The sequence below is a fragment of the Dasypus novemcinctus genome, chromosome 26 (genome assembly GCF_030445035.2).
Source record: "Dasypus novemcinctus isolate mDasNov1 chromosome 26, mDasNov1.1.hap2, whole genome shotgun sequence".
NCBI classification, from domain to species: domain Eukaryota; kingdom Metazoa; phylum Chordata; class Mammalia; order Cingulata; family Dasypodidae; genus Dasypus; species Dasypus novemcinctus.
In genome coordinates, this window is record NC_080698.1 from 5828425 (window position 1) to 5850069 (window position 21645).

Below are 21645 nucleotides of genomic sequence, written 5' to 3' on the forward strand. Positions count from 1 at the left end.
CACGTGTGGCCTCGTCCTCCCCGTTGGAAGCCCTTGGTGGTCTCCAACTTGGATGGTCTCTCCGTGTGCACCCCCACATTTCCTGACACGTTCCTGTTACGCTGCCCACACGGGACCTGAGATGGGACTTTGCCCGTTCCTAAGATGCATCGGACGTGAGACCTTAGATGGACAGTACAGGCCCTTCACCTGGTGTAGCTCTTCCCCTGCGGGGCCGGGCTGGGCGGGAGCTGGGCACAGGCACCCACGTGTGTGCTGGGCTCCCCACCTTCGCAGATCGGCTGTCGGCACGTGGTGGACGCCACCCTTCAGGAGGAGGCCTGCTCCTTGGCCAGCTTGCTGGTGTCCGTGACCAACAAGGGGGTCGTGACATGCATGAGGAAGGTGGGCAGGGGCAGCCTGGACCCAGAGAGCGTCTTCGAGATGATGGAGGTAAGACTCTGGCGCTGTGACGCGTGCCGGTGCTGGTCGCACACGGGGGTCACACGCACAGCTGTGGCTCGGGTGTGGGCGGGAACCTGTCGGCAAGGGCTGCTTTTCCTTGGCAAGTCCCCCTCCCTCTCTGGTCCCACGTCTCCCCGTCTCTAAGTGGGTGCTTTGAACTTGGATGACACAGAGTTGGGGATCTCCTAAACGCCAGGTTCAGTTCTCCTGTCCCTGGAAGGGAGAGAGTAAAGGGGAGCTGGGGGCTGGTGGACGGTGCCTTCCGTTCTCCCAGGCTGAGGAGAGTCTAAACGGGGACAGGCGGGAGTGCGGCAGCCCTGGGGGAGTGGGTTGCTCCCCCGGGCTCAGGCAGTACCCCAGGGCCTCTCCAGCTGGCCCCGCTGGCCCTCTTGGGGCTGGGCTGGGCCTGCCCAGCGTGCATCCCGGGCCTTCCCTGCGTCCACTCGGCTTTGCGGAGGTCCTCGAGGGCCGGGGCCAGGAGCAGGCTTATCTGTCCCTGGGCTTGGTGTCTTTTCCATTCTGTGCGGCACACGCTCATCCTTCCCTCGGAGAAACGATGGCTTTGCCCTGGAGACTCCAGGCGCTTGTCTCCTTTTCCTTTTCTTGTTTTCCTCGTTGTACTTGGAGGCACAGAGTGAGCAGGGTGTGTGGTGTGGAGGTGTGGCGCGCGGGCTGTAAGTGCTACCAGCCCTCCGCATAGCCGCCTCGTCCACAGAGCGGGACCAGGGCAGCAGGGGCTGTGGACGCCGGGCGCGGTGCAGGCCTGAGGCTCGAGTCAGGGCTCCTGGCACGTCGCGGTCCTCGCAATGGCACCCTGCCCATGCGCCCCACCAGGCGCCCTCAGCACAGTCTGCAGCAGTGTGCAGCAGCTGTGGTTCTTCACAGTTGGGGGAGCTGGTTAATCTTTTTAAGCAAAACACTCAAAATGCTTTATGGGTTCTACTACAGACCTTTCCAGACCAGTGGCTCGCAAACTGTTTTAGTGAGGAGCTCTTTATATATTTTTTTCTCCAAAGGGAATTTTATGAGAATTCCAATATCTAAAAACAAAAACAACAAACAAATCATCCCTAAAAAGGGCCTATGTGCTTGCTATATGTCACATACTGTTATAAGTTCTTTAAATAAATTTTCTCATTTAATCCACAACAATCCTGGGGAAACTATTATCCTTATTTTTCCAACTGGGGAAACTGAGGCACAGAGAGGAGGAGTCACTTGCTGAAGCCCCATAGCTCGTAAATGAGGAGGGGCACTCAGGCCTAGCCTGAGCCTCAGAGCCCCACTCGCAGCCCAGTGCGGCCTGGGCCTCGTGACCAGGCAGGGGCGGCTGTCCAGTGGGCCCGCCTCCCCTGGGGCTCGGGGCCTGGTCGCAGTCCAGGGGGCGCAGCCCTGTGCTCGCTCTCCCCCTGCTCACACGGGACTCCGCAGTCGGGGCGTGAATAACCAGTAGCCCCTGTTGGCTGGCCTGGGACGCTTGTCCCTTCTCTTCTAGAGAAAGCCGTGCTGGAATCACGTCGGCCCTTGCCCTGACTTCCCGTGTCAGTATCGACACTCCCGGCCGCTGGACAGAGGTGCTCTCCTCAGGAGAGGTTTCAGTCTTGCCTCGAGTGCCTCCTGCTGCAGCAAGGCCCGGGGAGGACTGGCGGGGCCTGGGCCGGGGTCTTCCGAATGGAGCCGGGGCAGAGTCGCATTAGCTCTGCTTCGGGAGGGTGGGAGACTTGACGGGATTGCAGGTTTGTGCTTGGCCAGTTGCTTTCTTAAAGGGATCCACGAACCTAACGGCAGGTAGAGTAACAGGTGCACAAGGAAAGGTTTTCATATATGGGGGTTTTCCAAACCTTCCCCCCTTCTGTCCGTTGTTGAAGGAGTAATGGCTGAATTGGTGGGTGGTTTGGCTTCTTGATGCGCCTTGATTCCAACATTCACACCACCCTTAGCCCCCCTGCATGGGAGTGACACAGGAGACCCCACCCAGGCATGGGCCCTGGCCACGTCCACACAGCTCTGCTTGGAGGCTCGGTGGGAGGGACTTGGAAGCTGCTTCTTAGAGGGTGCCCTTGGGTCCAGCCGTGGCTTTGTCAGGCAAGTCCAACTCTCCGTGGTCTCCCTGTGCCTCCTCACTGCAGAACGGTGGGACGCGGCTGGCACCCGAACCCGGATTGGGTTGGCAGCGATGCTGCTCGTGACGGTGGCAGGAATGCTGGACCGAGCGATGGCCGAGGCAGCCTGGCCACGTCCTGCTTGCTGCCTGGGGTCGGCGGCTTTTTTTTTTAGTGCAATGGTTTTTCCAGAATGTGACCATTATGTTCTTAGGGTTTGGTTGGTTGTTGTTTTGATTTGTCTTAATTTTTAAAAAGGTCCCTGAGGCAGATGGGATGTATAAAATATTGGAATGGCCAGCTGGCAGAAAGGGAGGCCAGGGGTGGGCCTCACAAGTGAGCGTGTGCTCTTGTCCCCTGCCCTGTCCTGCAGACTGGCAAGCGCGTGGGCAAGGTGCTGCACAGCTCCCTGCAGAGCCTCCTGCACAAGGAAGAAGGCCTGGGGCCCAAGAGACAGAAGGTCGGATTCCTGGGTTGACCGCACGGCACTTCCTCCACCATCAGTTGTTTGTTTTTTTGCTTTTTGTTTTAAACCAAAGTTTGTATATATTTTTCTCAGCTCTTGTCAAGTTAAGGCAATATTTGTACCTATAAAATTAAAGTCTATTTTCTGGTCTTCTTTGGAACGACTCGTTTTTCAGCTGTCCGTCAGGATGCCCCTTGGTCCATGTGGGGCCGTCTGGCCCCTGTCCAGTGAATGATGGCCAAATCTGAGGCCGGGTGCCGGGGGTGTGGCTTTGGGCGTGGGCCCTCCCAGGACACTCCTTTAACCTCCACTGCCCGGGTCCAGAACGGCACCAGGGAACAAACCTGAAGAGAGCCCAGCGAAAGGACTTAGAGGAAAAGCTGGTGCTGTGTTTTGTGAATTGTCTTTTCCTGTAGGACTTTCAAAATAAGAGTCACAAGGAAAAGTTGATTCCCCTTGTGCGTTTGTGTGCTTCGGGGGAGGAGAAGGGAGGAAGATTCCGCCTGGCTGGAGAACCTTCCCTGAGGCCTGGGAAGCCCAGCCCCTGCTTCCCACATTCCAAGAGACCCAGGCGGAGCTCCCTAGAGTGGGCTTTGGGGCCACCTTGGCCCTCGCTCCACCTTTCTTATCACTCATTTTGAAATAGCTTCATGTTTTATAACCATTCCCTGCTGTTTGGCAAGATTTCCTTGTTTTATCAGCCTAAGGAAGACTGCTTTAGTGATGTCATTGGATTACTCAGCTGTCACACTCCTAGGATAACCACGGCCAGAAAGCCCCTCCTCTGCGCCTCCATTCTGCTTGCTGTGCAGAGGTGGAACCCAGCGTCCTGCTGGGCGTTGCCTGCCCTGCCCCCTCCCAGGGTGGCTGGGAACCCAAACTCCCAAATCAGACTACAGGGCCCTGGAAAGGAGCTGGTTCATGAAGACTAGTTCAGCCGGGGCATTTGCTCTTTGCATTTGTTAGACAAATGGGTGAGGAGTTAGGAGTTTATCACTTAATGGAAAGAACAGTTGGGGTCCAGGGGTGCTGGCGCGGGGCATCTCCTCCTGGCGTGGCCAGGTCAGTCCTTTGCTGAGACTTGGCCTTAGTGGGGTGGGGGGGAACGGCTAATGTGTTCAGAACCCAAAGAGTGTGGTTTTCCGTTCTTCCTTTTACATTGCCCAGTGTTGTCCCTCCAGGTGCCATGATTGCCAGTGCCCGCAGCAAGGCCGAAGTCAGCCTTTGTCTTCTTCTCCTGCTCCCGGATGATTGTCCACCATGAAACATTGGCAGTGGTGGTGCAGAGATGCAACAAGAGCTTGAATAAGGTTTAGCAGCCTTGGGTTTTAATTCGTTTCAGGGGATCATGTCGAGGTACATAAATTAGAAGGGGTACTATAGTATATGTGAAACTGGCTGAGCTTCACTTCCCTCCAGAGAGACAGGTGAGGCTTTGCTTGACCAGCTGTTAGCAGACAGTTACCCAGCTGCACTTGCTGGCCAGGAAGTTACAGGGAAAAAGAAGGAAGGGGAGAAACAGATGTTCACATCTGTCTCTAATCACCCCATACCTTTCCTTGAAGGACACCCCTTCATGGGAGAGGTGTACATCACAAATGAAGTAAAACACCAACCGAGCAGGCTGTCTCCAGGAGAGAAATTTATTAGAAATGTCTTATTATTCTGGCTGTCAGACAGAATAAAGGAAAGGAAAACAGAAACTGGCAAACTTAGAAAAATACTGTCCTGGGGAGACCCATCCAGCAGAAGCAGAGCTGTCTTCAGTGGTCTTTAAATAAATATCAGGAGGAGAACATTGAAGTTGGCCAAAAGGTAGTTAAGAACTTGAGGGTGAGGGGTCAAGTTTTGGGGGAGGAAAGGGTAAGGAATGTAATGGTATATATAATACTCAAGTTGGATTTTTGTGTCTGTGATTCCATCGTCTCCAAAATCAAGTAAATTCTAATCTAAAAACATGAGTTTAGAATATTAACAGTAGTTTGTGTTTTGCTGAGTAAAAGAAGTGGTCTCTCATATAAAAGTGCCAGCAGAGCAAAAATTAGTGCTAACTGGAAAAAAACTGACAGTCTGTATAAAAAGCCTTAAAATCGTTGTTCAGACCCTTTGGCCTAATAATTATACTTCTGAGAATGTAGCCAAAGTAAATACTTCAAAATACAAGGGGAATAAAAACACTGAAGAAGCTCATGCCAATATATTTATACTCCCCCCTAAATACCGTGTAAAGGCCAGCCAGTAGAGAAGTAGTTGGGTAAGTTCCGTGCCATTGGGTGCCCATCCCAGCCTCGCCTCCCGCTCCCGCCCAGCTGCAGGACAGTCCCATGCAGCCTTCGAGTCACTCCAGGTCAGCAGAATCCTGCCTCCCGTGCTGTCCATAGCCGATTGCCTTCTGCTCTAGGCTTCTCAGGCACCATGCCGTAGGGCACCGGGAGGAGCTGCCCAGGCCTGCTGGACAGGTAACCGACAGCCATTGGGGACCTGGAGCCTTGGAGCCAGTGGAGGCGCCCTGGGCAGATGGTTTTGAGAGGAACTGCACCCGTCAAAGCGTGGGACCTGGCCTAAAGGTCTGTAGGAGCGAGCGTGTAGTGATGGATTTGTCGTGTGACCCTAGAGAACGTGCTGCTGACCCCGAGGGCACCCCCTTCACTAAAGCAAAACGAAGGCGCTGCTAGGAGACCCGGTGCATGGATGCCCTGCTGGCTAGGCTGGGGAGCGCCCGTTGGGGAGTATCCCCGGAGGAGGCAGCAGCCAGGCCATGACTTGTGGTCAGGGGGGCTGCCCTAGGTCATGGCAGACAACCATTCATGCTGCAACCACCAGAAGGTGTTGCATACGTTTCCAAAATCCTATTTTTAAAGATTTCAGAGAGCTATGGAAGCACAGAGGAGTGAAGGGTCTAAAACTCCACAGGAGAGAGAGACCTGAAGTGAGCAGGGGTCTCCAGCCATTTTCTTCCCTGGGGGCATCTGCAGGTCCTGGGTATGGGCTGAGGACCGGGCTTGGTGCGAGACGGAGGAGCCAAGATGTTTTGGCTAGGTTGTGCAGGGCTCATGTGTCAACCTGGCACCTCCAGAGCCCCTAAACGCACAGCTGGCTTTAGCACCTGTTGAACTCCAGGCTGTGGCGGGAGGCGGGGGGGCCCCACCAAGGTGCTGGGATCTCCCAGGCTCCTGGAGGGCCCGGGAGTTTTCTCTTTCTTCTTGTGTCATCTCTTGTAGCTGAAGGCACCCGGGAAGGGCAAAGCTGGAGTGAGCCTGCCCCGGTTCTTCTTCCCAAGTTTACAAATCAGGGAAGTTATTTTCTGTCCCCTAAAGTGGAAGGAATAAAGGGGTGGAAAGAGCCGGGGGTGTCACAGCACTGAGCTTCCTTGTCCTGGAAGGAGGCCCTGGCCCCTGGCCCCTGGTCCCCCCGGCCCCTGGCCCCTGGGGTGGTGCTGGCTGCTCAGACCTGTCTTCCCCCTTCCCACAGCCCTGCAGGTCCCGGCTGTCTCACACACGATCCCTCTGTGTAGGTAGGTGGAGATGGCTTCCCACGTTACACAAGTGTCTGAGCCACACTGAGAATGCAGGACTCTCCCTTGCCTGTCCACTGTGACTCCAGTGACCTTTATGGACAAACAGCAAGAAGTGCCAAGGCCTCGGCCGTGTGGTGTGTTGCTGTTGCTGAGCGAGGGGGAGCATCCAGCCAACGAGGACTGTCCCTCGGGACATCGAGGCCAGGACGCAGACAAAGGGCTGGCACTGCCCTCGCGGTGTTTTTGGAGACTTGCACCCTGGACGCTCTTGCCTTTGAAGTGGGTGTGGAAGGTTCTCTGCTGCCATAAGCCAGGCCACATTTCTGTTGACACAGGGCCAGTGGAGCTGAAAGGAAACATCTGTGCAGGGATGGGGGTGGTGTCTCTGAGTTGGGCCAGAAGTTTTGTGTTTAGGCTGACATGGGTGGGGTGGCCAGTGCTTGTTTTGTACAAGCAGACTTCCACCCACTTTGGAGGAAAAAAACCACCACTTAGAAATTGAAATGTGCCGTCAAAGCTCTCTTTCTCTGAGTTTTCTGACCCTGGGTTTTATTTTCCAGATTATTCTCTATGCAGGAAAATTGGTCTGAAAAGACTGGGCTTTGAGGGTGGGCCGGTGTCACTCTCCTGGCTGAAGCCAGCTCCACTGCCGCCCGGTGAACTACGAGGACACGCGGGCATCTTGAGTGCTCCAAGGACAAAGTCCCTACTCCTTGCTCTCAGTGAGTCCCCTGCAACGGACAGCGGGGTGGCCCACGCCTGGCCAGGGAGAGCTGGCGACGGGGCCCGGGCACTTAATGGCCATCAGCTCGACGCTGGCGACAGTCGAGGCACAGCTGCTACCCAGAGCCTGTGGGGTCTTCGACCCTATGAACCGAGCAGGCCTCCAGTCAGGCCTCAGGAGGCACGGGCCCTGGAAGCATGTTTTGTTGTGGGGGCTGTAGCACAGTGAGGGAGTAACAAGCGGAATTCTATCCAAAGGTGATTTTCTAGAAGGTTAAAAAGCCTGGTTGCCGTATCTTAAGAACAGTTGGGAGAAAAGGGGAGAGGAACGTGGAGAGGAGACGAGGACATGGGGGCCAGTGTCCAGTCTTTGCAGGCCTCCAGCGTGGCTGCTCCCTAGCTGGTCTGGCCTTTCAGAGGCAGCCATGGCTCGGCCTGGGGACAGCTCTGCCGCGAGCCGAGTGGGGACGGTGGGCCAGGTGCCTTGAGGGTTTAAGCAAGCGCCTGGAGACCGTCCGGCAGTCAGTGGCAGGGGCGTCCTCCGTCGAGGGCGGGGTGCGCTGGACACCTCTGCCCCCTGCATTTAAAGTCTCACTCGCAGGGGTCTAGACAGGGATTGGCCGCTTGCATTTTTTGAGGCTCAATGGTGAACTTAAAAAAATGGTGAAATGTCATTTTTATGGGATTATAAAAAATTGTGATCTTAAATGTTTATACTTAATGAAATAGCATTTTTTAATTTTTAATTTTTCTCCCCTTCCCTCACCCCCCCACCCCCCCTTTTGTCTGTTCTTCTGTGTCCGCTTGGATTCTTGTCAGTGGCACTGGGAATCTGTGTCTCTGTTGCATCATCCTGCTGCATCAGCTCTCCATGTGTGCGGCGCCACTCCTGGGCAGGCTGTGCTTTTTCGCGTGCAGCGGCTCTCCTTATGGGGTGTGCTCCTTGCGCGTGGGGCTCCCCTACACGGGGGACACCCCTGCGTGGCACGGCACTCCTTGCACGCATCAGCACTGCCCTTGGGCCAGCTGCACACGGGTCAAGGAGGCCCGGGGTTTGAACCGCGGACCTCCCATGTGGTAGGCGGACGCTCTATCCATTGAGCCAAATCTGCTTCCTAGGGAGCACTTGTAACACACAAATGTGATGCAAGACAGGACTTGTTTCTTAGGAGAGCATCCTGAGGGTGCCGTAGGTGCTGGTGACGGGTGTAGGTTTGAAATCGTGTGATGCACCTGTCCTCTCTCAGAACCGTTGGTGCACCTGTGGGGCCGTGTAGACCCTCTTCAAGTCTACACCTGTGGAGCCTGCTCCCAGGTGCGTGTCACACGCGCACAGTGGAGACCTGTGGGGTGGGAACAGATGACCCTGCTCCCTGGGAAGGACGGCCAGAGCCTGCAGAGGCACCCCCCCACCCCCACCCTCTCACCACCACCCCTTGGCCCTGACCTGCCCCCTCAGCAGCCCGTGTGGGTCTGAGCACAGCCGTCCCCTTACCGGCCTCACTGCTGCTGGAGTCGGCCAGGGGCTTCGACGGGGCTGCAAGGCCCTTGGCCACCTGGCCCACCTGTCCTCCACCCCCAGAACGGGCCTCTCTCCCCGTCTCCAGGCCTTCGCCCACATGGTCCCCTCTGCCTGGAGCGCTGTCTCGCCCCATGTCCCTTCCCTGGCTCGGCCCCCGCCCTACAGGCCGAGGGTGCCCTGTGGCCCGTTGTGGTCCCCATCAGCAGCAGGGGGCCGCCACGGGGAGTGCCAGGGCCCGGCCCAGCCCAGGAGCGTGGTGGGGGGCGGGGGCCCAGCTGGGCACTCAGGGTGCTCGGGGCCGGGTGTCGGCACCCAGGCCGGGCTCCTCTGGTTCCGTGGGGCCAGCCCCAAGCTGCCCACCCAGTGGGCCCGACCTCTGACTCGCCACGGGGCCTCTCCGGTCTGTGCTGGGCAGGGCTTCCTGGAGGAAGCGGCCTCCAGCCCCCTCATGCTTGGAAAGCTCACTCCTTCCATTCCTGCCGCTGCAGGCCGAGGCGAGAGAGCAGGGAAGCAAAGGAGGCGGCCATGGCAAATGGCCAGTGCTTCCCTCTCGCCACCTGCTGCCCTCCCAGAGTCCCCAGAAGCAAGCTGTGCCATCTTCAGGCCCAACTGCCTCAGCGAGGGCCCCGCTGAGAATGCAAAACCCACTCCCACCTGAGACTATAGGGCCCGGCCAAGCCCTGTGCCCCCCGCCCCAGGCCCCTGCCCCTGCCCAACCAGCCAAGCCAGGCTCCCGCTCTGGCCTTCAGGACAGCACCGCCCCCCCAAGTCAGATGGGGCGAGGCGGGCCCTGGAAGGCAGGGGTTCTAAGGCCTGAGTTACATGGTGCCATATTTTCCCTTTGAACAATCTCAAACTTAAAAGCAGAGTTGCGGCCACAGCACAGAGGCACTAGTGAGTTGTCCGCCCAATGCCCATCGCCCTCTGGTACTTGTTAGTTTCCCGTGGACAAGGACATCTCCCTGCCATCCACACAAGGACGTGAGCAGGGACACCTCGCTGCCGGTTGCTCCTTAGACCCTTGGCAGGCTTCTCCAGTTGTCCCAGTAACGTGCTCCAGAGCAAAGGCTCCTGTCCACAATCACGCTTTGCCTTGTTGCGTCCCCTCGAGCTCCTTCAGGCCGAGCTAGTCTGTCAGTCATGACCTTGGCCTTCTGAAGGTTACTGGTTGGCCATTTTTTTAGGAAACCCCTGAGTTTGGTATCTGCCACGTGTCCTCTGGACTAGAGTGGGTTGCTAACCTTGGGGAGGAATCTGCCAGAAGCGTTCTGTGTCCTGACAGGACCAGGTGTGTGACCCCCACGAAGGCGACGGCCCCCAGGCTTCTCCCCGGAAGCTGCTCCTGTTTCCCTGTAATAGCATATATTCTGTGGGAGGTAGCTTGGGACAATGTAAGTGCCCCCGCGACGCTGCGTGTTCACTGACTTCCTTGGGTCTGTCTATTCGTGGTCTCCTTTCTCTATTCTGCGACTGTCACTCTTGATGCTCCGATTGCCCCTGATCTGGTCACTGCCATGCTGGCCTCTGGTGTCCCACGGAGTTGTCCCCGTCCTTTGAGAACTGCCTTGCTTTCTGGCAAAACGACTTGTCCGGGACCATTTTCTCCCTTCCCTGCTCAGCCCTGGAGCCAGCATTCCTCCAGGGTGCTGCGGCTCCTTTACTGGAAGCTCGTTCACAGGAGCCAGGGCCTGGGTGCCGGGAGCCTCGAGGCCTTGGAGGGGTGCCGCGCCAGCCCCCCAGCAGCAGAGCTGGGGACAGATGGTTCCATCGAGGTCCACACTGCACAGCGATGACTCCAGCTTTAATTCAGCACCACAGGAGTCCCTGCAGTTTCCTCCCTCCCTGTATTTTCATGCCCTTCTCCAACAATGAGAAATTTGATCAACGCCCCTGAATGCAACAATCTCCAGCTCCCATCTGTGAGGCCACCCTCTCCCCTGTGTGCACCCTCCTGCACCACCTGGACCCCAACAGCCCATGCAGAGCCTTCCCGCCCCCCGATGCCACCTGCCCCCAGCTCCAGGCCGTGCCTCTGGGGACACCCCCACAGGCCTCCCTCCTGGGGTCACCCCCCTCCCCTGGGCCCCGTCACCCCCCAGGCCGCCCTTCTGGTGTCACCCCCCTCCCCTGGGCCCCGTCACCCCCAGGCGCCTTCCTGGTGTCACCCTCCTCCCCTAGGCCCCAACACCCCCCAGGCCACCCTTCTGGTGTCACCCCCCTTCCCTGGGCCCCAACCCCCCACCAGGCCACTCTCCTAGGGTCACCCCCCTCCCCTGGGCCCTGTCACCCCCCAGGTGCCCTCCTGGGGTCACCCCCCTCCCCTGGGCCGCAACACCCCCCAGGCGCCCTCCTGGGGTCACCGTGGGCCCCCCCCACTGTGGTCACCACCTTTGCTTGCCCACCTCGTGGCCTCGGGACAGGATTGCTGAGAAGTGAAGGGCGCCCTCATATCTCTTAACCACAGAGGCGTCAAGGACAGAGAGACAGAGCCACCAGTGGTCCCAAGAGATGTCCTGAAACACCAGGCCGGGGCCCCAGGTTGTGCCAGCGTCGCTGTTCTGGAGCCGCTGGCATGGGGAGACGGGGGCCGCCCTCGGCTGGGTGGCATGGGCCCCCACCCCGTGCCACCCAGCCCCCTGTTCCTCAGCTGTAAAGCGGGGAGACGACAGCACCCCCCTGGGTGCAGCTGGGAGGCCTCCGTGAGCCGACGCCCCGGTCACCGCTCGGCACGTGGCAGCTCGGGTGTCCTCAGAAGCCCAGGAAGCGGCGCTGCCGGGCGGGGCTGGGGCGGGCCCTCCGCGCGGCTCCGGTTTCTCTTGGCACCGCAGCCGAGCCTGGGAGGGTTTCCTGGACAGAGGCCTCGTGGCCGCCGCCTTAAGGCACAGCCCAAGCCCCGCGGCCACAGCCTCCGACCAGGCCACCGGGGCAGCAGCAGCATGGAGCTCCGGGGGACCTACCTGCTCGCCGGCCTCTTCTGCCTCCTGACCCAGGTCAGCGTCGAGACCCCAGCCCCCAAGGTCAAGAAGACAGCCGCTGCCAAGAAAGGTAAGGACGTGCCTGGAGCGCGGGGACAAGGGGACAACCCGCGCCCGGCAGCACAGCGAGAGCCCACCCGGGGGGACACGTCCGGAGCGAGCAGACGCACCGAGGCGGGGGTTAGCGGGGGCCGCGGGAGGGGGCATGGGGAGCTGCTGGTTCACGGGCACAGAGCTCCTTTTCGGGGTGATGAAAAAGCCTCCGTAGTGGGTGGTGGCGACGGTAGCACAGCCAGGTGAGTGCGATTGCCGCCACCGACGTGTGCCCTTAATGGTTACAACAGAGCGGTTCTGTGTTGTATACATGTTCCCAGAGTCAACAAGAAATTCTACTGACAGCAAAGCTTTGGACATTGCTTGGTTAAAGGTTAAATAGATAAGTGCCACAGTAAAAAAAAAATTGTGGGGAGGGAGACAGGACCCCCCCGTCTTCCAGGGGCAGGTCACCCCGCCTCGTCCCCACGCGCCTTCCCTTTCCTGTGGAGTCCAGAGGGGCCGGGGAGCTTTATAAAGACTTGCCCCGACGCAAGGCAGGAGAATAATCAAAACAAGACAAACGCCCGCCCCGGGGAACGCGTGCTCCGGGGTGGGGAAACCTTCCAGGCATCGAGACGCCCGTGGCTCAGGGGTCTCAAGGGGGGCCGGGCAGGCCGTGCCTTGTAATCTCGGTGCCCCGTTTCTCAGTGGTGGAATGGGGATAGTGAGCTTTGCACAAAGGCTTGCCGCGGGGATTAAATGATGTAACTATGTCAGAGTGCCTGGCACACTTCCTGGCACCCGGGAGCTGCTTAATGCCCAGAACAAGAAGTGAGCAGTAAACTAGCGGCACAAGGGAGGGCTGAACCCCATGTGTGCAAGAGCCTCGAGGAGATAAAAACGCTCAAACTGAACTGGTGCGCTGGACGCGGCCCGCGCTCCTGTGGCCTCGGGGGCGTGGGGTGTCCTGGGGTCGCCCTGGCCCTGCCTGAGCGCCCCGCCTGCGGTGAGGTCACCCGGCTGTGTTGAGACAACACAAGCGAGACGCCATGGCAATGGGCGCCGCTGGGGCCGCGGACGGGAGGCTGCGGGGGGATTTAGCGCAGAGCCAGGCGCGGGGCCCAGAGCACGAGGGGGGGGCCGGGGGTGCGGGGGCCTCTGTAGATGGGACAGTACATGAAGGTCCAGGACGAGGACGCCCCCGAGGCTGCGGCCGAGGACGAGGCTGCGCCGGATGCCAGGGCCCACCCATCTCCAAGGTGCAGCTTCTAAAGCGAATGAAACGAACAGGTGCTAGGCTGACATTCATCCTGAAAAAGGAATTTATACAAAAACTCATATTTACTTGTATATGTGTAGAATTTTCTGGAAGGTGCACAGGACGTTGTAGCAGTGATTGCTTCTGGGAAGAAGCACCGGGGGGGGGCTTGGGGCAGTATGCATTGGGAGGGAGACTTTAACTTTGGATCTTTAAAGTGATATACAACCTTCTACGAAATGTTCATTAAAAGAAGACTCAAAGTCACACGATTGTGTTCCCAAGCGTGAGCCAAATTGGCCACCAAGGGACGTTCTTTCTGAAGGAGACAGTTTCAAAGGCAAAGAATAGAATTTATGAGTGTGGAAAATGATGGCGTTTCTCAAGTTTATGTTTTTAATCATGTGAAAAATAAAGGCGGTCAGGCCAGATGCTGCCCTGGGCTGTCTAGCTCTTGTACTTGGACATCGGCCCTGCGTGGTCGCCATGGAGACGCCAGCGGCATCCTGCCTGGCCCGCCCTGGGAAACGCGCTCAGGCGACAGGCTCAGCCTGGTTTTTCCTCCCACCTGTGCTCACCCGACGGGCCAGCGCTCCGGGTCCCTTCTCCACGGGGGGCCGGCCTGTGTGGAGCGCACCGGCCACGAAGCACCAGCCTGTTCTCAGCCTCCCCGGGTTAGGTCAAAGCCAGGTGCCTGGGCCCCAGCCCTGGACGTGCCAGCTCAGGGGTGCTGGGGTGAACCCCAGCTTCTCCCTGATGGAAAGTCATGGGAACAATCTAGATGTAGATGACAAAAGGGGGGGCGGTGGCCACGCCCAGGGGAACCCCGGCGAACAAGGCGGTGGGTCTGGCGAGGGAACCCCAGGGTGGGGTGCGCAGGGGGGAAGCTCAGGGTGCTTCTGAAGTAAGGCAGGTGGCGAGGACTGGGGGTGGGGGGTGCTCCAGGGTACCCCGGCAGGATGGCTCCATGGGGCACAGGCCCGTAGAACGGGGAGCTGGAGGGACCATCCCAGCAACACCCTCCTGGAATCGGGGACACAGGGTGGCACGAGGGCCTCTTGACTCCTGGCCCCGGGCTGTGGAGACGTCCCCTCTGGGGCTTCCCCCCTCCCCAGCTGGAGCACAACAGCTCTTAGCATCTCGCTCCCTGGCCAGTTTCTGGGGGACCCCTCGGCACGAGTGACAAAAGGTGCCACCTCTGAGCTGACAGGTCGCAGAGAAGCTTGGGGAGATGGCAGGGGCTGCACATGAGACCCTGCCTGCCCCCCAGCCAGGCGCCCTCCTGCAGTGCCCACTTGCTCCACCTCGCCAGTGGCCCGTGCTGGCGCCCGTGGCCAGATCGCGATGCTGTGGCCCTGCCGAGGCGGAGCCCCGAGGACACGGAGCCCTGCCAGGCCAGCGTGCCAACCCACGCCTTGCCCACCTGGGTGGTGTTTTCCTCGTGCTTGATAGGTTCCATCGCTCATTCCTGTCCATTACTGCAAATAAGGTTTCCCTTGCAAAGCCCTCTCTCGGGGGGTAAAGGCTCGAGCTCGCCCCTCACGCACGTGGGCCTTGCGTGGGCACAGCCGAGTGGGCTGCGGAGGCGTCTCCCCGCGCTGCATCCTGAGTGCAGCCTTTCCTGAAGGCCCCGGGGTCCACACAGCTCTCAGGGGGTCCTGCCTGCCCCTGCCTCACCTCAGGGTCCAGTTGTGCGTCTGCTGGGAGGCTGTGCGGGTGCCCTCGGCGGGTGGGCGGGCGCAGGCTCCAGCCAGGTGGCCCGGGCCCCAGGCCAGCTGCCCCTGCATCGGGTCTGGTCTGGCCTCGTCTTCTGGGCCAGGCGCCGCCACTGGGGTGACGGAAGGGCAGGCAGGGAGGTGCAGGGTCGCCGGCAGGGGCTGCTCCAGGGGGTGAGGGAGCCAGGGCCCTGCCAGCTCCCCTGTCAGAGTCGCAGGGGGCAGGGGCCCCGGGTGCTGAGTGTGGGGACGTGGAGCGTGTGTCCCGCTCACTGGGCCACCCTGCCCTGCCGGGGGACGGGGACTGGGGGCCCGGGCTGGCCCAGCTTCCTGCGCTGTTTTCCTTGGGCTCTGGGCTGTGGGAGTCCCCGCCCGCCCACACCTCCCACCCAGCGCCCGCCACCCCCGCCCCTGCCAGGGCGGCCTGGGTCTCCCTGCGGCCGGGAGCTAGCGAAGGAGGCCCTGGCGGGAGGGGACCACGAGCCCACGGGCCGCACGCGTGGGGACACAGCGGGCGGGCCGGGACCTCAGGCCCAGGGGCAGTTTCCCTGCACCACCGCCACCATCCTGCTGTGCTCTGACCACCTCCGTCCCCCGACCCTGCCCTAGACGTGGTGAGCCCGAAGATGTTTGAGGAGCTCAAGAGCCAGCTGGATGGCCTGGCCCAGGAGGTGGCCGTGCTGAAGGAGCAGCAGGCCCTGCAGACGGGTGAGCGCCCCCGGGGCGGCGAGGGGACAGCAGGCACCCCTGGGCAGGCGGGGCTGGAGGGAGGGCCCTGTGAGGGGAGCACGAGCTTCGGGGAGCCCCTGCCCAGCCTCCTTCCCCGTGGGGAGACCCTCTGGCCCGCCCAGGTGTGCTCGGTCACTCTCTGCCCACAGCCCGTGGGGTGGGAGTGGGACCGTCACAGGGGGACAGGAGTCTCTCCACCAAGGATCTGCTCCACCCACCCAACAAGGAGGAGGCCCCGGGGGGCTGGTGAGCAGGGCGCAGGCCACCCTCACCAAGCCCGCAGGGAAGGCCCCCCACTCCACCCGCCTCTGAGGCCCCGGGGGTCCCGTTAGCTTCACGTCCCCCTTCCCGGATGCTGTCTTAATCCTCCTCATTAAGCAGAGGCAGGATTTATCATTCCCATTTTAAAGATGGGGAAACTGAGGCACAGCGAGGCGCTGTAGCTTGCCACGCTGGCTGTAGCGGAGCGGGATTTGACCAGCGCCTGCCTGGTGCGGGGCTGGGCGTCGGGAGAGCCAGGCTCAGCCCTCCCTGTTTCTCTGTCGGCCCCTGAGCGAGGCCTGGGGCTCACTCCCTCCAGTGGTGGCCATGTGCGCGGGGGTCCCCTTGGGATCAGCACCCCCGGGAGGGAAGGGCAGGAGGAAGCCGAGCTGCTCTGTGGTCTCCGTGGAGACCTCAGCTGCTGCCAGGCTGACCCTTGACAACTGCCCACAGCTGGAGCGACAGGGCTGGGGGCAGGCGCTGGCTGTCCCGGGAAGGGGCCCGGCCTCGGGCCAGGGGGCTCTCTTTGCCAAGGCCGCCCCTGAAAGGGGCTGACAGCCCCGGGGCCTCAGGAGCGGGCTGGGCAGCGGGTGGCCGTGTCCCGGGCAGGAAGGAAAGGCAGGGGGCGGTGCAGGCTGGCGCAGGAAGACAGCCTGGCTGAGCGCCGGGAGAGCAGGGCCAGGACTGGGGGCGGAGCCCGTGGGCAAGGCTTCGGGGTTCCCGGGTGCCGGGGCCCACGGGGCATGGCTGCGAAGTGAACGTGGAGAGGACCGATGGCCGGGCGGGCTGCCCGCCCAGGGGGCACGCGCCCTTGTCCACATTTGTTCAAGTCGAGCTGCAGAGCCAACCAAGTCAAAACCTGTTCTAGCCTGACTGGCCCAAGTTCGCCTGTCACAGCCTGGAGGCTGGGGTCACAGTCAGCACCGCCCTCCTCAGAGTCCCACGCCCGAGGCACTGGGCCCACAGTCCGCGGCTCTTGCCAGGCCCATGGCGCCTGTGGGGCCTTCAGGCCAGCGCCGTCCTCCCCCCACCCCAGCCAGCCCCCGGGAGCAGCGTGGGTGTCTCGGGCAGGGCCTCTGGGTCCCAGTGCCCGTGGGCCCTGGGGAGGCAGCCGGGGGGTGGGCAGTCAGAGCAGGGGGCTCCGACTGGGCTCCCTGGACGCCAGCTCAGGGATGCAGTCGGGACATTTCCTGGGAGAGCCCTGGGGTCAGCACCCGTGGAAGCTGGAGTGGGCAGGGGGTTGCTGCAGCGTAGGCCCCACCCCATGGGAGCACTGGCCCTGGGGCCCCGCCTTTCTACCCCACACCCTCGGGCCCTGGATGTGGCCACCCTGGAAGGGGCAGCCCCAGGCTGGTGGGCACGTTCACCACAGCAGGGCTGCCCGGGCTGGCAGGGGCACAGCAGGCCTCCCTGGGCTGGCAGGGGCGCGTCCATCACAGTGGGCCTCCCCGGTCTGGCCCTGGGTTGGTAGGATCACAGCGGGCCTCCCCAGGCTGGTGGAACCACAGCGGGCCTCCCTGGGCTGGCTCTGCGCCGGTGGAACCACAGCGGGCCTCCCTGGCCTGGCAGGATCACAGTGGGCCTCCCTGGGCTGGCCCTGGGCTGGGGGACCACAGTGGGCCTCCCTGGGCTGGCCCTGGACTGGGGGACCACAGTGGGCCTCCCGGGCTGGCCCTGGGCTGGGGGACTACAGTGGGCCTCCCTGGTCTGGCCCTGGACTGGGGGATCACAGTGGGCCTCCCTGGGCTGGCCCTGGGCTGGTGGGACCACAGCAGGCCTCCCTGGGCTGGCGGGACCACAGCGGGCCTCTCTGGGCTGGCCCTGGGCTGGCGGGATCACAGTGGGCCTCCCGGGGCTGGCCCTGGGCTGGGGGACCGCAGCGGGCCTCCCGGGCTGGCCCTGGGCCAGTGGGACCACAGCGGGCCTCCCTGGGCTGGGCCTGGGCTGGCGGGATCACAGTGGGCCCTCCTGGGGCTGGCCCTGGGCCGGTGGGATTACAGCGGGCCCTCCCCGGGCTGGCCCTGGGCCAGTGGGACCACAGCGGGCCTCCCTGGGCTGGCGGGACCACAGCGGGCCTCTCTGGGCTGGCCCTGGGCTGGTGGGACTACAGTGGGCCTCTCTGGGCTGGCCCTGGGCCGGGGGACCGCAGCGGGCCTCCCCGGGCTGGCCCTGGGCCAGTGGGACCACAGCGGGCCTCCCCGGGCTGGCCCTGGGCCAGTGGGACCACAGCGGGCCTCCCCGGGCTGGCCCTGGGCCAGTGGGACCACAGCGGGCCTCCCCGGGCTGGCCCTGGGCCAGTGGGACCACAGTGGGCCTCCCCGGGCTGGCCCTGGGCCAGTGAGACCACAGTGGGCCTCCCTGGGCTGGCGGGCGCGCGGGCAGCTTGGGTCCCCCGGCTGACGGCCCTCTCCCCGCAGTCTGCCTGAAGGGCACCAAGGTGCACATGAAGTGCTTCCTGGCCTTCGCGCAGGCCAAGACCTTCCACGAGGCCAGCGAGGACTGCATCTCGCGCGGGGGCACGCTGGGCGCGCCGCAGACGGGCGCCGAGAACGACGCGCTCGCCGAGTACCTGCGCCGCAGCCTGGGCGCCGAGGCCGAGGTCTGGCTGGGGCTCAACGACCTGGCGGCCGAGGGCGCCTGGGTGGACATGACCGGCCGCCGCATCACCTTCAAGAACTGGGAGACGGACATCACGGCGCAGCCTGACGGCGGCAAGGCCGAGAACTGCGCAGCGCTGGCGGGCGCGGCCGCGGGCCGCTGGTTTGACAGGCGCTGCCGCGACCCGCTGCCCTACGTGTGCCAGTTCGCCATCGTGTAGGGGGCCGTGTGGGGCGGGGGCCGCGTGGGGCGGGGGCAGGGGAGGGCGGGGGGGACGGAGGCCTGGGGGTCCTTCTGCAAATAAAGTCGCTGCTCCCGGATGGTCTCTGCGCTGGTGCTGGGCACGTGGGCAGGGAGGCTGTCCCGGGGAGGGTCCCGGGTGCGGGGCGAGGCCTGGGGAGGGTGTGCTGGGCCCACGGCTTTCCCACGCCCGATGGATTCTCCAAAGAAGAGAGGAGGACGGAGCCCGAGGAGGACAAAGGTGAGGGGGCAGGCCGGGACCTGGCGGGCTTCTTGCTTTTACACATGTAATTTTATTTTCACATAATTTCCTAACACTCTTCCATATTTGCTTTCTCCTTTCTTTTCTTTTTTCTGAACCGTTTGAAAGTGAGCTGCAGTCAGGATGCCCCTTCGCCCCTAACACTTTGGGGTGCATTTCTAGAAAACCAGGACGTGCCCCACATGAGCAGAGCGCAGTCATCAGGTGGGGAGTCACCCAATGCAGCACCGCAGCGGGAACCTCAGACCTGAGTCGCTTCTTGTAGGTTCTGCTTCCAGGGCTCGGAATCCAGCGACGGCCCCTCCTGCTGCGGATCCAAAGCTGGGCGCGGGCTGCTGGCTCCTGCCGGGGTGCCCTCGTGCACCCAACGGCACAGGTGCAGGGCTGGCGCCTGCCCCTTCCTTTCTACTCCCCTGGAAAGCCACCTGCTCTGTTAGCAGTGGTGGCTCCTGGGTACGGAGCCCACCAGCATGCAGGAGCTTGACGTATGGCATCATGTAGCGTTCTCCACCCACGGCAAGGTGTGTTACTATTCCCGTTTTACAGAAAAAGAAGTTGAGGCTCAGGGGAGTTAAGTGGCTCCCCCCGGCGCACGGCCAGGAAGTAGCAGTGCCAGGAACCAGCCCCAGGCCTGGGTTTTCCCCTGCGGCCGCCAGGCTTGCTTAATGTTCCTGCAGCTTCCTGAGGTGACCCCGGGAGGCAGCCCAGGGACCCTGCGCCTCCTGGCAGAGTCCTGGCCCATTTGACCGCGGAGCTCTAGGGACACCTCCTCGCGAAGTCTTCTTTATCCCACCAGCCACAGCCGTCTCCGCATCCTTGGATGCTTTTAACGAGTCTTGCCTTCCGTAAGGATTGATGATTGGTTTGAGCGGTGGGGCGGGGGAGGCGCTCACCTTGCAGCAGTGAACTGTGCTCATACCTGGTGCCAGGCAGCTTGGCATCATCGCAGGGAGCATCTTGGGTGATCCGGCAGTTGGGGGGGGGCAGTGAGGAGGTCCATTGTATAGGTGAGGAAACTGAGGCTTAGAAGGTTGATGTTATTACCTCAAGGTGGTCCAGCCAGGAGAGGCAAAGCTGGATGCAAATCTAGGCATTGTTAACCCTGCATCTTGGGCTCTTTTTACCCTACACCAACTTTCTAGCAGGATGCAAGCGGCCAGGGCTTTCTCGGTGTTCCTGCAGTGGGTGACTCCCTGCAAGAGGACACCCATGCCTCTGCATGACCATGGGTGCTGGCATAGAAGCAGGCGCTGCGGTAGCCTGCGAGCAGCGGCGAGCACTGCCCGCTGGCCAGCAGCAAGTGGCAGCATGAGCGCGAGAAGCGTTACCCACGTTTTAGCCACCCATGCTCTTAACACCTGAGACCCTTAAACTTGCAGACTTCAAACCGGGGTACACCTGTCCGCAGAGCTTTCCTTATTTTAAATTTTGATATTTTGTTCATCATGGATTTTTTGCATTCATTTTGATTTTTTAAAAATATTGCTTCCATGTGTTATTTCTCTTGATGACTGAAGTTTTTTTGTTTTTTGTTTTTGGCATCCCCTTAAATTTTGTGCCCCAGGTGAGTGCCTCTCTCACCTTACTGGCCCTCGCCCTCACCCTGGCCCAGCCTCAGCGGTACATGCACATTTTCCAAGGTGTAGAGGAGTAAGGGTAGCTTCGAGGGGCTCCGTTCCCAGATCCTTAGCTCCCCTATTCGTCTTTACTAGTATTGGCCTGCTTGAGCAGAGGCCTAGGGTGGAGGCCTCCTTTCCCTTCTCTTTCACAATCACCATCTCCCTCTTGATAAAAAGCAAGGCCACCTCTTATCTATCTGTGCATTGTCCTGGTGTGCAAAATGCCAAATGGACATTTTGAAATATGGGTGTAGGAGTTGAGAAGTGAAAGAATGGGTAAAAAAACCCTATTGCAAAAAAAGTGTAGTGATTTCCAATTCTTTGCTTTCAACAACCTTAAAGGGAAGCAGATTTGGCTCAACTGATAGAGCGTCTGCCTACCACATGGGAGGTCCAGGGTTCAAACCCAGGCCTCCTGACCTGTGTGATGAGCTGGTCCACGTGCAGTGCTGATGCTCACATGGAGTGCAGTGCCACACAGAGGTATCCCCACGTAGAGGAGTCCCATGCACAAGGAGTGCACCCCATATGGAGAGCTGCCCAGTGTGAAAAAAACGCAGCCCGCCCAGGGTGGTGCTGCACACATGGAGAGCTGACACAGCAAGATGACGCAACAAAAAGAGACGCAGTTTCCGAGTGCTGCTGGATAATGCAAGCAGACACAGAAGTACACACAGTGAATGGACACAGAGAGCAAACAATGCGGGGGGGGGGGGGGGGGAGGAGAGAAGGGGAGAGAAATAAAGAAAAAAAAAATCCTAAAGAAAACAACCACCTTAGAGAGGAGCCTAGTCAAGTTTTCAGCTAGCAGACCAAGCAAAAGTTTCCACCGATGAGCACTTCTGATCTATAGCTTAGAAGTTCGAGTATTGAATGACACCACTGTAACAAAACTTCTTTCAGTCCCATCAACTTATTTGTCTGTATAAGGTTTCTCAAAATTTACAGCTCTAAAAATAAAAAATAGGAATAATATTGATGCCAAACCTTGCTTCAGTTTAGGGTTCATGAACCAATTTTGTAAAAAGCCCCTTCCATTGGATTAAGAGATTCATTTTTAATCGTGTTTATAAAAAGTCAGTATACTTGTGATGTTTTGATCAATTGTGTACTAACAGGAATTGTGTTGGGGGAATGGTACGAAAATAAGCCTGAAGAGCCCTGGGTAATACCTGTTC

At 60.5% G+C, this 21645-nt stretch overlaps 2 protein-coding genes across 2 annotated transcripts in view; both read left to right on the top strand.

Moving 5' to 3' along the window:
• Positions 1 to 3165, top strand: part of EXOSC7 (exosome component 7) — a 30241-nt gene extending 27076 nt beyond the window's left edge. The window contains exons 7-8 of the mRNA XM_004476775.4: positions 277 to 432; positions 2920 to 3165. Coding sequence (XP_004476832.1) covers positions 277 to 432; positions 2920 to 3024 — 261 coding nt within the window. The 3' untranslated portion in view covers positions 3025 to 3165. The remainder of the gene's footprint in view (positions 1 to 276; positions 433 to 2919) is intronic.
• Positions 3166 to 11596: 8431 nt separating this feature from the next.
• Positions 11597 to 18666, top strand: CLEC3B (C-type lectin domain family 3 member B). Its single transcript, XM_004476776.5, has 3 exons — positions 11597 to 11819; positions 15368 to 15466; positions 18166 to 18666. Exons 1-3 carry the CDS (start codon positions 11711 to 11713, stop codon positions 18564 to 18566), a joined length of 609 nt encoding a protein of 202 aa, XP_004476833.2. The 5' UTR covers positions 11597 to 11710; the 3' UTR covers positions 18567 to 18666.
• The last annotated feature ends 2979 nt before the right edge of the window (positions 18667 to 21645 follow it).

Excerpts from the sequence above, each read along its gene's own strand:
- CLEC3B (XM_004476776.5), top strand. The coding sequence starts at position 11,711 with ATGGAGCTCCGGGGGACCTACCTGCTCGCCGGCCTCTTCTGCCTCCTG. Across the intron at positions 11,820-15,367 it reads GACAGCCGCTGCCAAGAAAG|ACGTGGTGAGCCCGAAGATG; the intron begins GTAAGGACGTGC and ends ACCCTGCCCTAG. Across the intron at positions 15,467-18,165 it reads GCAGCAGGCCCTGCAGACGG|TCTGCCTGAAGGGCACCAAG; the intron begins GTGAGCGCCCCC and ends CTCTCCCCGCAG.